Source organism: Chelonia mydas, chromosome 19, assembly GCF_015237465.2.
Source record: "Chelonia mydas isolate rCheMyd1 chromosome 19, rCheMyd1.pri.v2, whole genome shotgun sequence".
Taxonomy (NCBI): domain Eukaryota; kingdom Metazoa; phylum Chordata; order Testudines; family Cheloniidae; genus Chelonia; species Chelonia mydas.
The window spans coordinates 13,122,695-13,138,335 of NC_051259.2; the positions used below are offsets into that span (position 1 = coordinate 13,122,695).

A 15,641-nucleotide genomic window follows, 5' to 3' on the forward strand; every position below is an offset into this window, starting at 1 on the left:
TCCGATGCCAGTTTTCCAGGATCGGGCCCTTAAGCTGCCTTAGTGGGGCTTATATATGCACCCATCTGTTGGCACATGCAGTCACCTGCTTTGTACATGGAAGGGTGGGCTCGGATGGGTAGCAGATGCAGCAGAGACCCCCGCGCCTGGCTGACCTCGTGTCTTGTCCTGTTTCAGGTGGGGGCTGCCATTGACACTAATGAGAAACCAATTCCATGTGACAACCCGGCCCCCCCACAATTGGCATTAATTGGCTCCCTTGTTGGCAGTCTTGGTAGGGAGGCTGAGAAATGAATGGACCCCGGAGACTGAATTCTCCTTTCTTCCCTAGATATAGGTCTTCTGAGTCAGGGTTGAGCTGCATTAATCAGATTATTTGTAGGATGCTTGTGCTTCCATTGCCCAGGCTGGATAATCCAGGACCTTAGTCCCCAGGTCTGTCCCCAAGCACCTTTTACCAGTGTCAAATACATTTATTTTTTCGTGAACAGGTAATGTTCAGGGGGGCTGGAACAATTTGTATAGTGGGGTGCTGAGAGGCATTGAACCAAACTGTAACCCCTGTATATGATGGAAACCCCTTCAAGCCAGAGGGTGCAGAAGCATCCCCAGCACCCCTAGGTCCAGCACCTATAGTAATGTTACGAGAGTGTTCCCCAAAAGCACTGTCTGGATCTATGTAGGTAGGTAGTTCATAGCTGAGAGTGCGCAGCATACGCAGAGCTGGTTGGAAAGGCTTGGAAGGAATGTTTTCCCATTGGAAAACACCAGTTTTGTCAAACATGAAATGTTTTGTGGAAACATGTCACCAATGATGAACATTCTTTGGGGAGGAAAAATGGAAAAAAGCATTTCTGTAAGGTTGAAGTATTGCGTTTGAACCTATTGAAAACAGAACATTTTGATTCTCCATTTTGAATTGACCTTTCATTTAATTTTTTAAGTAGTATAATAGAATTAATTAATGGGGAAAAGTCAAAATTGGAACAGAAGATTTCAATAGACCTGAAGCATTTTTTTCCCCAGAATTTCATTTTGCAGGAAATTTAGAAATTTCTTGTTTTCCTTCTATTTTGGAGCCACAGAAATTTCAAAATTGTGAAACTGCAAAGTCTGGTTCCTGCTCTGCTCTATTCATAGGCTTCTAAGACCAGTAAAACCTCTTGCGCAGTACAAGTGGCTTATGCTGGGCAGCTCTTTATTTCAGCTCTTCACGCATTTCTTTTTTTCTTCTTCTTAAAGGAGCAGTATCATTTCTGCTACGACATAGCACTGGAATACCTGGAATCACTGGAGACAAGATAGCATCGTGCCGGAAGATGGAAAGCAAATGTCTGTTTAGGGTTCACGCCAAACATGCATTTTGCACTCAGACTTTGAGCTAGTGCAACTGGTGAGAGGGGGAAAAATAATAATGGACAGAATCAAAAAAATACAATAATGAAAAACAAAAGGCAAGACGTGGGGCAATGTTGGCCATGTTAGATCTTCATCCTCCTGCTCTCCATCTCCCAGGCCCTCTTTCCACTCACATCATGAGACAGAGCTCATACAGGTTGGTTGCCAGCACTTGCTCCATTACCACAGTGATGCCTCCGTGACAGCCAGGACTGTGAAACATACAAGGGCGAGCAAGGGGACTTCACCCGTGGACACCTGTGGACACATCCAACGCACAGAACAGATCAAGGCGAAAGAAGAGGCAAAGTGGGAAGGGAAAAAAGAGTAATTCCAGCCTGTTTCTCAGTGATGGTTACAAAGGATTTATGGAAACAACCGTAGTTGGGTTTTTTTAATTTTATTTTAAGTCTAAGCAGCTTTTCAGAGGCACCCAGAAGGTCATCTGCAGGCTTTGGCCTCTGTGGAGACACAAGCCACGTTGGAGTGAAGACACTAAAGCGAGTTGTGTCATTTCCAGTCTCTGTTGTAATCATGAGTTTGATGTTTGCTAATGGATGCCAACTTCCTGAGTGTCCTATTTTATTTGTGTGTGTTCCCAGAGCAGATGTGGGAATGGGGGAATCCAGGTTGGGTAACATTTTGCAGGGGCATAACGGCTGCTCCTGTCCAGTGCTCACACCCAGCCTAAGCTATCCTGCCGAGGTTTTCTGAAGTGGCCAAGTGATTTTGGGTGCCTCAGTCTTTTTGGGTGCCCACAACAAGGTACGTTAAAGGCACCTGATTTTCAGAGGGCTAGTTCTTAGCCCTTCCCGGAAATCCGGTCCTTTCAAGGTGTCGCAAACTGGGTGCCCAAAAGTTGAGACGTCTATAATCACCTAGTCATCTTGGCCTTCTGTGTGTGTTGTTTCACGGTCTCCTGGAACCAGCCGCCTTGCCACTGGCTGCTGCCTCATTCAGTGGCCACCAGCAGTCGGTGACTAAGCAGGAAGGGCCCTTCGAAATGGGCTGAGTCAGTGATGCCAGCACCAGGAGGCACGTGGGAATAGGTCTGGGCTGGGGGGCCACAGCTGGAAGCAGTGGGTGCCTCAGAAGTAAGGCCAAAATATTTCAGTCGGGACAGTCAAATACAACCCTCAGGTTAGAGCCAGGTAAATCCAGGGGAACCCCACGGAGTGACCAGATCCTGCGCTCAGTTACAGCTGGTGTAAATCAGAGTAATTCCTTTTGAAGCCAGTGGGCCAAAATCTACTATGGTAAATGCAGAGAAATTCCATTGCAATCGCAGCCCTGAGGCTGCAGGCAGTTACACCCCGGTAAATCTAGATCAACCCAAGTGATACTTCTAGCAAGTCCCGTTACCAGGGCAGGTTTCTCGGCTCTGGAATGGGAGCAGAATCTATCCCGGGGTGGGCAAACTATGGCCCTTGGGCCGCTTTTGGCCCGTCAGATGTTCTTATCCAGCTCTCAAGCTCCTGCCGGGAAGCAGGGTTGGGGACTTGCCCTGCTCTGCCTGCCCGGCACTCCCCAGCCTCACAATTCCCTTGATGAGCACCATCTTCCGGCACGCAGAGCCACATTGCGCAGGCGCGACTTCACCGTGCTGTTTCCAGGATCAGAACCCCCCTGCCACCCACGCAGCAGCGTGCCCAATCCCCTCCCAGTCTCCTACAGCCCCACCCTCGAGAGCCTCGGAACTGCCCAGGGGCCGCACCCTTCCGAGCTAGGGTGCTTCTGCCTCTGGCGGTCCCTGGTACGGCTGCCTTGGTGTCACTGCCGGCAGGGCCCTGAGGAGTCCCTGTTACCGCCCCTGTATAGTCCCACACACAATCACACCGGCGCCATACCCCTTGTCCTCCTCCCACATTGGTAACATCCCTTATAGAGCCCTCCCATGCTACACCCCATAGAGTCCGCCTCCCCCACCGGGCATTCATGGCCCACCATACAATTTCCATACCCAGATGCGTCCCTCAGGCCAAAAAGTTTGCCCATCCCTGATCTATCCAGACAGGTAAGAATAGACTTGGGGTCTAATTCATAGGGCAGCTGGGTAGGCACGGGTGGGATCTGGAGGAGTAGCTAGCACATGGATGGCAACTGCAGCTGTCCCAGACAGCAGTGAGCTGGTGAGGAAGGGCAGAGATGAGGTGAGTTGTGGTAGGAAGGGAATCATAGAATATAATAATAGAATATCAGGGTTGGAAGGGACCTAAGGAGGTCATCTAGTCCAACCCCCTGCTCAAAGCAGGACCAATCCCCAACTAAATCATCCCAGCCAGGGCTTTGTCACGCCTGACCTTAAAAACTTCTAAGGAAGAAGATTCCACCATCTCCCTAGGTCACGCATTCCAGTGCTTCACCACCCTCCTAGTGAAAAAGTTTTTCCTAATATCCAAACTAAACCTCCCCCACTGCAACTTGAGACCATTACTCCTCGTTCTGTCATCTGCTACCACTGAGAACAGTCTAGAGCCATCCTCTTTGGAACCCCCTTTCAGGTAGCTGAAAGCAGCTATCAAATCCCCTCTCATTCTTCTCTTCTGCAGACTAAACATCCCCAGTTCCCTCAGCCTCTCCTCATAAGTCATGTGTTCCAGTCCCCTAATCATTTTTGTTGCCCTCCACTGGATGTTTTCCAATTTTTCCACATCCTTCTTGTAGTGTGGGGCCCAAAACTGGACACAGTACTCCAGATGAGGCCTCACCAATGTCGAATAGAGGGGAATGATCACGTCCCACAATCTGCTGGCAATACCCCACTTATACAGCCCAAAATGCCATTGGCCTTCTTGGCAACAAGGTTACACTGTTGACTCATATCCAGCTTCTCGTCCACTGTAACCCCTAGGTCCTTTTCTGCAGAACTGCTGCCGAGCCATTCGGTCCCTAGTCTGTAGCGGTGCATGGGATTCTTCTGTCCTAAGTGCAGGACCCTGCACTTGTTCTTGTTGAACCTCATCAGATTTCTTTTGGCCCAAACCTCTAATTTGTCTAGGTCCCTCTGTATCCTATCCCTACCGTCCAGTGTATCTGCCACTCCTCCCAGTTTAGTGTCATCTTCAAACTTGCTGAGGGTGCAATCCATGCCATCCTCCAGATCATTAATGAAGATATTGAACAAAACCGGCCTGAGGACCGACCCTTGGGACACTCCACTGCCAACTAGACATGGAGCCATTGATCACTACCTGTTGAGCCTGACAATCTAGCCAGCTTTCTATCCACCTTATAGTCCATTCATCCAGCCCATACTTCTTTAACTTGCTGGCAAGAATACTGTGGGAGACTGTGTCAAAAGCTGTGCTGAAGTCAAGGAACAACACGTCCACTGCTTTCCCCTCATCCACAGAGCCAGTTATCTCGTCATAGAAGGCAATTAGATTAGTCAAGCATGACTTGCCCTTGGTGAATCCATGCTGACTGTTCCTGATCACTTTCCTCTCCTCTAAGTGCTTCAGAATTGATTCCTTGAGGACCTGCTCCATGATTTTTCCGGGGACTGAGGTGAGGCTGACTGGCCTGTAGTTCCCAGGATCCTCCTTCTTCCCTTTTTTAAAGATGGGCACTACATTAGTCTTTTTCCAGTCGTCCGGGACCTCCCCCGATCGCCATGAGTTTTCAAAGATAATGGCCAATGGCTCTGCAATCACATCCGCCAACTGCTTTAGCACTCTCGGATGCAGCACATCCGGCCCCATGGACTTGTGCTCGTCCAGCTTTTCTAAATAGTCCCGAACCACTTCTTTCTCCACAGAGGGCTGGTCACCGCCTCCCCATGCTGTGCTGCCCAGTGCAGTAGTCTGGGAGCTGACCTTCTTCGTGAAGACAGAGGCAAAAAAAGCATTGAGTACATTAGCTTTTTCCGCATCCTCTGTCACTAGGTTGCCTCCCTCATTCAGTAAGGGGCCCACACTTTCCTTGACTTTCTTCTTGTTGCTAACATACCTGAAGAAACCCTTCTTGTTACTCTTAACATCTCTTGCTAGCTGCAACTCCAGGTGTGATTTGGCCTTCCTGATTTCACTTCTGCATGCCCGAGCTATATTTTTATACTCTTCCCTGGTCATTTGTCCAATCTTCCACTTCTTGTAAGCTTCTTTTTTGTGTTTAAGATCAGCAAGGATTTCACTGTTAAGCCAAGCTGTTCACCTGCCATATTTACTATTCTTTCTACACATCGGGTCCCTGTAACCTCAATAAGGATTCTTTAAAATACAGCCAGCTCTCCTGGACTCTTTTCCCCCTCATGTTATGGGATGCTGCCCATCAGTTCCCTGAGGGAGTCAAAGTCTGCTTTTCTGAATTCCAGGGTCCATATTCTGCTGCTCTCCTTTCTTCCCTGTTTCAGGATCCTGAACTCAATCATCTCATGGTCACTGCCTCCTAGGTTCTCAGCCACTTTTGCTTCCCCTACTAATTCTTCCCGGTTTGTGAGCAGCAGGTCGAGAAGAGCTCTGCCCCTAGTTGGTTCCTTCAGCACTTGCACCAGGAAATTGTCCCCTACACGTTCCAAAAACGTCCTGGATTGTCTGTGCACCGCTGTATTGCTCTCCCAGCAGATATCAGGGTGATTGAAGTCTCCCATGAGAACCAGGGCCTGCGTCTAGTAACTTCCGTTAGTTGCCAGAAGAAAGCCTCATCCACCTCATCCCCCTGGTCCGGTGGGCTATAGCAGACTCCCACCACGACATCACCCTTGTTGCTCACACTTCTGAACTTAATCCAGAGACTCTCAGGTTTTTCTGCAGTTTCATACCGGAGCTCTGAGCAGTCATACTGCTCTCTTATATACAGTGCAACTCCCCCACCTTTTCTGCCCTGCCTATCCTTCCTGAACAGTTTATATCCATCCATGACAGTACTCCAGTCATGTGAGTTATCCCACCAAGTCTCTGTTATTCCAATCACATCATAATTCCTTGACTGTGCCAGGACCTCCAGTTCTCCCTGCTTGTTTCCCAGGCTTCGTGCATTTGTGTATAGGCACTTGAGATAACTCGCTGATGGTCCCTCTTTCTCAGTGTGAGGCAGGAGCCCTCCCCTCTCGCACGCTCCTGCTCATGCTTCCTCCCGGTATCCCACTTCCCCACTTACCTCAGGGCTTTGGTCTCCTTCCCCCGGTGAACCTAGTTTAAAGCCCTCCTCACTAGGTTAGCCAGCCTGCTTGCCAAGATGCTCTTCCCTCTCTTCGTTAGGTGGAGCCCATCTCTGCCTAGCACTCCTCCTTCTTGGAACACCATCCCATGGTGAAAGAATCTAAAGCCTTCTCTCCGACACCACCTGCGTAGCCATTCGTTGACTTCCACCATTCGATGGTCTCTACCCAGACCTTTTCCTTCCACGGGGAGGATGGACGAGAACACCACTTAGAATCATAGAATCATAGAATATCAGGGTTGGAAGGGACCTCAGGAGGTCATCTAGTCCAACCCCCTGCGCAAAGCAGGACCAATCCCCAATCAAATCATCCCAGCCAGGGCTTTGTCAAGCATGACCTTAAAAACTTCCAAGGAAGGAGATTCTACCACCTCCCTAGGTAACGCATTCCAGTGTTTCACCACCCTCCTAGTGAAAAAGTTTTTCCTAATATCCAACCTAAACCTCCCCCACTGCAACTTGAGACCATTACTCCTTGTCCTGTCCTCTTCTACCACTGAGAATAGTCTAGAACCATCCTCTCTGGAACCACCTCTCAGGTAGTTGAAAGCAGCTATCAAATCCCCCCTCATCTTCTCTTCTGCAGACTAAACAATCCCAGTTCCCTCAGCCTCTCCTCATAAGTCATGTGTTCCAGTCCGCTAATAATTTTTGTTGCCCTTCGCTGGACTCTCTCCAATGTATCCACATCCTTCTTGTAGTGTGGGGCCCAAAACTGGACACAATACTCCAGATGAGGCCTCACCAATGTCGAAGAGAGGGGAACGATCACGTCCCTCGATCTGTTCTCTATGCCCCTTCTTATACATCCCAAAATGCCATTGGCCTTCTTGGCAACAAGGGCACACTGCTGACTCATATCCAGCTTCTCGTCCACTGTAACCCCTACAGTGTAACTCCTTTTCTGCAGAACTGCTGCCGAGCCATTCGGTCCCTAGTCTGTAGCTGTGCTTTGGGTTCTTCCGTCCTAAGTGCAGGACCCTGCACTTATCCTTATTGAACCTCACCAGGTTTCTTTTGGCCCAATCCTCCAATTTGTCTAGGTCCCTCTGTATCCTATCCCTGCCCTCCAGCGTTTCTACCACTCCTCCCAGTTTAGTGTCATCCGCAAATTTGCTGAGAGTGCAATCCACACCATCCTCCAGATCATTTATGAAGATATTGAACAAAACCAGCCCCAGGACCGACCCCTGGGGCACTCCACTTGACACCGGCTGCCAACTAGACATGGAGCCATTGATCACTACCCGTTGAGCCCGACAATCTAGCCAACTTTCTACCCACCTTATAGTGCATTCATCCAGCCCATACTTCTTTAACTTGCTGACAAGAATACTGTGGGAGACCGTGTCAAAAGCTTTGCTAAAGTCAAGAAACAATACATCCACTGCTTTCCCTTCCTCCACAGAATCAGTAATCTCATCATAGAAGGCGATTAGAGTAGTCAGGCATGACCTACCCTTGGTGAATCCATGCTGACTGTTCCTGATCACTTTCCTCTCGTGTAAGTGCTTCAGGATTGATTCCTTGAGGACCTGCTCCACTTGCACCTCAAACTCGTTAGAGGAAGCTTTGTCATAAAAGTTGTGGCAAGGTCAGAGCACTGCATGCCCTTGACCTCCTGCCATGGAACATTATTGATGTGGCCAAAACTTTACAGCTTCTGCTTAGGTTGATCCCACCTATTGATGGGGGTTGGCATCAGCGGCCACTTCATCCTGCTGTCAGGACTGGAAGAACAGTTCATTCTAGCAGGACACAGCCCAGGCAGCCTCCAACTCTGGGGGTGACGTACAGCAAGGTGTCTCCTCCATAGCTCAGCCATTGCTGCCACCTCTAGACCCCCGAATCCTTTGTGTTTCTCTGTTACCCTCAGCAGGTATTAACTTGGAGCAGGTTGTGGGCCCCTGACAGCCAGTTTGACTTGGGCTTGGAATGGAATTACTCTGAACCTGATGTTTTAACTGTCGCTTGTTTTCAGTGCTCATAGGTGAGCTGTTAAAAAGCCACTTTGCCATTCCCAGATCTGTGTGGGTTCAGTGCTCCACTGAGCAGCTCCGCTCCAGCCTTCTGCCACGAATGGCTATGACAAGCAGCAGCCAAATGGATCCAAGTGTGCTATCTGCCACCATAAACTCAGAGAGCTGGGGGGTTGCCAGTTTGACTCAAGGACCAGGCTGGGCTGTTCCACTCCAAGACAGAATTACTGTCTTGGGGGGAAGAGATCAAATGCCAAAATCCTTCTCTGCTTTATGGTCCTGTGTGCAGTCAACCCTTCTACTATCCACTCCATTCCATAGCGCTGCCCGGGCTGTCAAATGACATGCCTTGAGCTAAGCTAACTCTGTGTCTTTGTAGCTTCCCTGAGCCCTAGTAACCACCACAAACGGGACCACTTACTCCACCATATTGGACTGTGCATGGTATTTGTGGGGCCTCCTAGACTTAGGATGGGAAATGCCATGCCAAATTCAACCATTGCAGGAGCCTCTCTGTAGTGCATCTCTTCAGAGAGGAATCAGAACTGAAGGCCAGCTCCTCAGCTTGCATAAATTGGCGTGGCTGCATTTCAGTCAGTGGAGCGATGCTGATTTACACCACCTAAATATCTGGCCCTGAAAATCCGGCAACTCTTCATAGAATCATAGAAGTGTAGGACTGGAAGGGTGCCCTGCACCCAAGGCAAGACTAAGTATTAGCTAAACCACGGGTGGGCAAACTTTTTGGCCCGAGGGCCACATCTGGGTATGGAAATTGTATGGCGGGCCATGAATGCTCACGAAATTGGGGGTTGGAGTGCAGGAGGGGGTGAGGGCTCTGGCTGGGTGTGTGAGCTCTGGGATCGGGCCAGAAATGAGGAGTTCAGGGTGTGGGAGTGGGCTCCGGGCTGGGGCAGGGGTTTGGGGTGCAGGCTCTAGCTGGGGGTGCGGGCTCTGGGGTGGGGCTGGGCATGAGGGGTTGGGGGTGCAGAAGGGTGCTCCGGGCTGGGCCTGAGGGGTTCGGAGGGCGGGAGGGGGATCAGGGCTGGGGCAGGGGGTTGGGGTGCAGGAGGGTGTCAGGGGTGCATGCTCCAGGCGGCACTTACTCAAGCAGCTCCCAGAAGCAGCGGCATGTTCCCCCTCTGGCTCTTATGTGGAGGTGCAGCCAGGCAGCTCGGCGTGCTCCCCAACTGCAGGCACTGCCCCTGCAGCTCCCATTGGCCATGGTTCCCAGCCAATGGGAGCTGTGGGGGTGGCACTTGGGGCAGGGGCAGCATGCGGAGCCGTCTGGCTGTGCCTCCACCTAGGAGCTAGGGCTGGGACAGGCCGCTGTTTCCAGGAGCCGCATGGAGCCAGGCAAGCCCCAAACCCCACTCCCTGTCGGGAGCTCAAAGGCCAGATTAAAACGTCTAAAGGGTAGAATGCGGCCCCCGGGACGCAGTTTGCCCACCCCTGAGCTAGACCATCCCTGAGAGGTGTTTGTTCCAGTTGAACTCTTCTGGCAGCCTAATCCATATCCCAGTGCTCAGGGCCTTGTTTTGGGAACATCCTCAGGACATTGGCTTTTCCGACTGACCAAGACCTGGGGAGGGACCGCTCCGCAGAGTACGCCCTCTGATGGCTGGTGGTAAAGCCTCGCTGGAGGTCATTCACTCAGACTGAATGACCATTTTCTGCCAAAGCTTTTTTTAAATGGAGAATTTATTTTCCAATAAAAATGGAAAATGTTGCAGAAAATATCCATTTTCATTAAAAAAACCCATATGTTTATTTGACGAAAATCCAAAGAAATGTTTTACCCAAGATGGAAACATTTTCTTTTTCCTCAGAATGTTTTGTGAGTGGAAAGAAATCATTTCGCAGCCAGCTCCAATGCTCCATCCCCAACCCCTAGCAGCAGGATGGAGAAGGTGACGTAGCATAAAACCCTGCCAGCCCCTCCTTGTACTAGCCCCACTTCTCCTGACCTGCAGCCCCGAAGAGGTGAAATCCCCCTCAGCAATGGGATTGGTGGGGTGAGAGCAGGCTCTTGCTTCCTTAGAGTATGTGCCGCATATTCCTGTCCCCTCCCCTGTGAGGAAAGGCTGGGTGGTACAAGAATCCAAAGCCCATTGCAGTCAGGCAGCGTTCTCGCCAGGCTCAGTGTGGCGAAGGCAGGGCACGCAGACACTGACTGGTGCGCCATGCTTAAGAGCATCTTCATTCAACTACTGAATTGCACTTGTATTCCGGAAGCAGTGGGATGGCACCAAACCCTCTTGCCAGGGGCCTGCTTGCTGCAAACTTTGGGTGGCTTCACGCCTTGCAGTGCCAGATTGGACACGAATCTTGTCATTGCTGGAAGGGCATTGGCATAGCGAAAGATGTGCAAAGAGCAACACGAATGATTTAGTAGCTGGAGGCGACTGGCCTGTGAGCAAAGATGTGAAGGAGCAAATCTGCCTAGCTCAGGCAAAGGGCGGCCATGGGACCATAGGAGAACAGTCTACAAATATGGACAGGGTGCAGATAGCTGGGAGGGGGGAGAGCAGCTTGCACGGGGCCAAGGGGTAGAACTAGGAGCAATGGGATGACATAAGGTAAAGGGAATTTAGACTGAATCCCAGGGAAAATTTTGGAACGTTGACGTCCATTGGGTTGCAAAACTGTTGAATGGGAAGGTGTTGGAAACACTATCTGCTGAGTTGTGAAGCTGGGAAAACGCTTTGGAGAATGTAGAGTAGTGTATGCCCACCGAGGCCAAAGAAGCTATACCGGTGATGAGTTTAACCCAGTGTCTGGACCAGTCTTGACTCTGCATCCATAGGGTGGGGTTCAGTGACACACCACATCTTTTCCATGGCTCTCATTCTGATTCTTCTTGCTTTGCTGCAGCCATCGTGTTCTTAAACAGTTTGATACTTAAGTGGAAGCAGCATCCCAGTGCGCGACCCACTCAATACCCAGTGCGCAATACACCTGCACGGCTGTATTCTTGATACTGAATCTGCTTCGATTCCTGGCAGAACCCAATGACTCGAGCAGCCTGCCTATGTGTCTGTGCTCCCCCTGTCACCACCTTGGTGTTCGCACCTCAATGGTGACAATTTTCAGAGTAACAGCCGTGTTAGTCTGTATTCGCAAAAAGAAAAGGAGTACTTGTGGCACCTTAGAGACTAACCAGTTTATTTGAGCATGAGCTTTCGTGATTGGTTAGTCTCTAAGGTGCCACAAGTACTCCTTTTCTTAATGGTGACAAAGTTCGTTCCTTCTTGAGGGCCCCTGCTGAGGTCCCTGGGCAGGCCGAGCTACGCTAGGAGTCAGTTCTCAGCACTGTAGGTTGTAAATCTGGAGGTTTATGGCGCTAGTCCTGGATTCGGCACTGGGATAACCCAGCTCATAATCTGCTCCGTGGCCTTGAGTTAGGAAACGCAAAATAAAATGCAGAAACGTCAGGCGTGGGAGATTTGCTGTTGAAGCCAGGCTGTCACCCCAAATACCTGGCTTTTTGGGACTATTTCACATAGTCCTAATGATCTCTTGCTCCAAGGGCTACCACAATCACGTCTTTCTTCCCTTCCCACCTGTAACAATCTTGGGTGTTCCTTAACTAACAAACTAAGGAATGAGAAAGGAATAAAACTTTAATAAAACAAACTGGAGAGCTACTGTGGTGAACTGCTGCACGCAGCCATGCAGTTTTCCCAACCCCCTGCCTCTCCCCGGCCACATCCAGGGCACATCTCCTAACACCCACACTCACAACACAGTCCCTTATCACTCCAACTCACAATCTTTCATAACCATCTCTCTGCACTGCCTTCCCACCCTGACGCAAACTGATATTTGCTAATGGCTGAGCATTCACTTTACCCCTGCCAGAACAGCAGACGCTCCAGTGATGCCTCCCAGTTTCGGATAACCCTAGTACCTGCATTAAAAGCCTGAATTGAAATAAAACCTTGTCCTGATCGCCCTCAGTCCTGTTCACAAGTTTCATGTCGTCTCTTTGGAAAGCCTGCTGGAGGCGCTCCCTGGAGAAGGATGTGGGTGGGTGGGTCATAGCAGTGCAGTGTTATTGCACTGGTTCTTCCTTCCTGGCCAATGCCAAGAGAAATAGTGCAATACATGATGGGTACAATGTAAATCAGATGATGGGCGCTTTGACTAACAGCTAAGGCTTGGTCCTTGTGATTCCCACCACCAGTGGAACCATGGCAGGAGATCTCTAGGTCCAAGGGGAAGCTGGGATTAAAAATGGGTTGGCTTTCTTTTCTGGAAAAAGGAAATATCAGGATTTGCCATGAACAAAATATGTCATGTTTCATCTTGCAGAACTAGGAAACTTTTTCTGGTTTTTGAGTGAGTTGCTTCTCCCCAGAGCTCCCACTTGGTGCCTCCATTGTGGGTTGTTTGTGCATCGCCTCCAATTTATTCTGACCAGAGGGCGGAAAATATTCTGCAGCGTGATTCCCCCACCCCCGCCCCCCCACTCATTTGTTCTGATGCTCACAGGTGAAATGCTGCCAGAAAGGCATGCAAAAAAAAAAAAATTCCAAGTCCCCTCCCCGCATTCCATCTGGAGGTGGAACAGAGGCCAACTGAGTTGTGTATACGTTTTACAAGCAAGTTTTTTGATATTCTCTTTGATGGCCGTCTCTGAATTTTTAGTGCCGCTCTTGAGAAGGGCAAGCTTTAAAAAATCGAAGTGCTGTAACAACTAACCAATCTTCAACTCCTAAAGAGACGTTAGTGCAACATGAGGCAAGGACATCCTGTACATAGACGTATAGATCTATAAATATATATATATATATACACTGTTCTTAATATGGATAATGTTTATCGGTATTACAAATACAGTGGTGCTTTTTTTCTTTTTAATAAATTTTTTTTAAAAACCCAATGAAATAAAAAATTAAAAGCAAGAAATACCAAAATTGAATTGTTTTTGTCCATGGTAATCTCAGGATGGCTGCTCAAGAATGAGGGAAACTGCAAAAGAGACTGATGCTGATGGGCATGTTCAATCGACATAGGCAACGGGGTGATTGCAGATCTCTGCTTAGCAGACAGCAAGGAAGGGACTGGTGCGTCGATGGGGTTGGGTGAGAGGGATGCCAAGAGAGTGGCACTGCTAATGTGGCTTGTACCACGCACACCTGGCTGTTCTGAACTCTCTGTTTTTCTTTGGCTTTCTTTTAAGAAAAATCAGTTGCATAAATAAATGTTCTAAACTTGTGACGGCCTCTGAGTTTCTTTCACTAGCTCCTGTTCATGATGCTTTCATGTGGTTGTTTCCAAGGCTTTCTTGTCCTCTTCTTGATGGGCAGCTCCAGATTCAGTTGTACAGCACTATCACAATGGGGGATGGGGGGGTCTGATTCATGACTGGAGCTCTGCCATGCTCCTGAAATGCATAAGATGATAGTAATAATAATGTAGGCTTGGGGCAGGCAGGGCATTCTCAGAAGAGGGTCCTTGGTGGTGGAGCGGGCAGCCAGAGAGCAGGGTAAGGCTGCTGCGGTGGCATCGGAGGAGCTTTCACCCAGCAACACTGGAATGCGTTACCTAGGGAGGTGGTGGAATCTCCTTGCTTAGAAGTTTTTAAGGTCAGGCTTGACAAAGCCCTGGCTGGCATGATTTAATTGGGGATCAGTCCTGCTTTGAGCAGGGGGTTGGACTAGATGACCTCTTGAGGTCCCTTCCAACCCTGATATTCTATGATTCTATGATTCTAACAGGGCTCATAAACTCACGAAAAGTTTGTGTCTCAGGCTGAAGTTTCTCGTGCTTGGTCTTAATAATAATTTATGGCTGAAGTTTATAGCTTACGGGTGCAGCTTATAGCTTACGGGTGCGCTTATAGCTTGCGGGTGCGCTTATAGCTGTGGTTCACTCAGTCACTTCATCAGGCTAGCCTCACTGCTTGTATTTGTTGTGGGCAAGGCAGAGGGATGGTTTCTGATAAGAGTCAGAGGGCCAGAACTGCAAAGGGCGGTAAATTCAGTGGAACGACGCCAATTTACACCAGCTGGGGAGCTGGCTCATTGACTTCAGTACCAATGCTGATTGACACCACCGAAGGGGAGCGGGGCTGGGGGGTCTGGCCCAGGGCATTTCTGTCAGTGTCATTTGTGCTGCAAAGATTAATGCAGCTTTTTAGAGACGAAGGGAAGAAAAGCTGGAAACTAAGGGGTAAGGTCTAGAGTCTTAAAGGTATTTAGACTCCTAACGTCCATCAAAACCAATGGGCTCCTAAATGTCTGCGGCTCTAGGCTTAGAGCAGAGATGGGCAAACTACGGCCCGCAGGCCACATCCAGCCCGCGGGACCCTCCTACCCGGCCCCTGAGCTACTGGCCTGGGAGGCTAGCCCCCAGCCCTGACCCCTCCCCCACTGTTCCTCCTCCCCCACATCCTAAGCGCACCATGCTGCTGGTGTTGTGTATTAAACTGCTCCGCGTAGGAATATGCTACTGGTAGCAGTTACGGGGCACCGGCGCAATGCTCTGGGCGGTAGCGCCGACAGCCACCAGTGCTCTGTGCTGCATGGTAAGGGGGCAGGGAGCAGGGGGAGTTTGCTAGAGGGCAAGGGAGTTCAGGGTGGTGGTCAGGGGGCGGGGGTGTGGATGGGGTCGGGGCGGTCAGAGGGCGGGGAATGGGGGAGTTGAATGGGGCAGTGGGGGGCAGTCAAGGGCAGGGGTTCTGGGGGTGGTCAGGGGACAGGGAGCGGGGGGCATAGGTGGATGGGGCAGGGGTCCTGGGGGGGCCATCAGGGAACGGGCAGGGTTGGATGGGGCAACTTTCCACTGCATGCATCTGATGAAGTGAGCTGTAGCTCATGAAAGCTTACACTCAAATAAATTTGTTAGTCTCTAAGTGCCACAAGTCCTCCTTTTCTTCTTTCAAAGGTATTTAGCAACCTAACGCCCATTGAAATTGAGCCCTTCTATGTCTACATGGGGCTAACCACACTACCCTCCCTAGTGGGGAATGGGGCAGCAGGGATTGTATGAGGATAAATACATCAGAACCTGTGAGGTGCCCAGATACTGTGGGGCTTGGGGCGGGTCATGGAAGTACCTACAATAGATAGAAACTTGGACCTCGCCCGTCCCAAGCCC

At 50.0% G+C, this 15,641-nt stretch overlaps 1 protein-coding gene across 11 annotated transcripts in view; it reads left to right on the plus strand.

Annotated features, from left to right (window-relative positions):
* Positions 1-1,971, plus strand: part of PTPRU (protein tyrosine phosphatase receptor type U) — a 298,799-nt gene extending 296,828 nt beyond the window's left edge. For all 11 annotated transcript variants that reach the window (XM_043532241.1, XM_043532242.1, XM_043532243.1 and 8 more), the window contains one exon: positions 1,243-1,971. In XM_043532241.1, coding sequence (XP_043388176.1) covers positions 1,243-1,305 — 63 coding nt within the window. In that variant the 3' untranslated portion in view covers positions 1,306-1,971. The remainder of the gene's footprint in view (positions 1-1,242) is intronic.
* Positions 1,972-15,641: the final 13,670 nt, after the last annotated feature.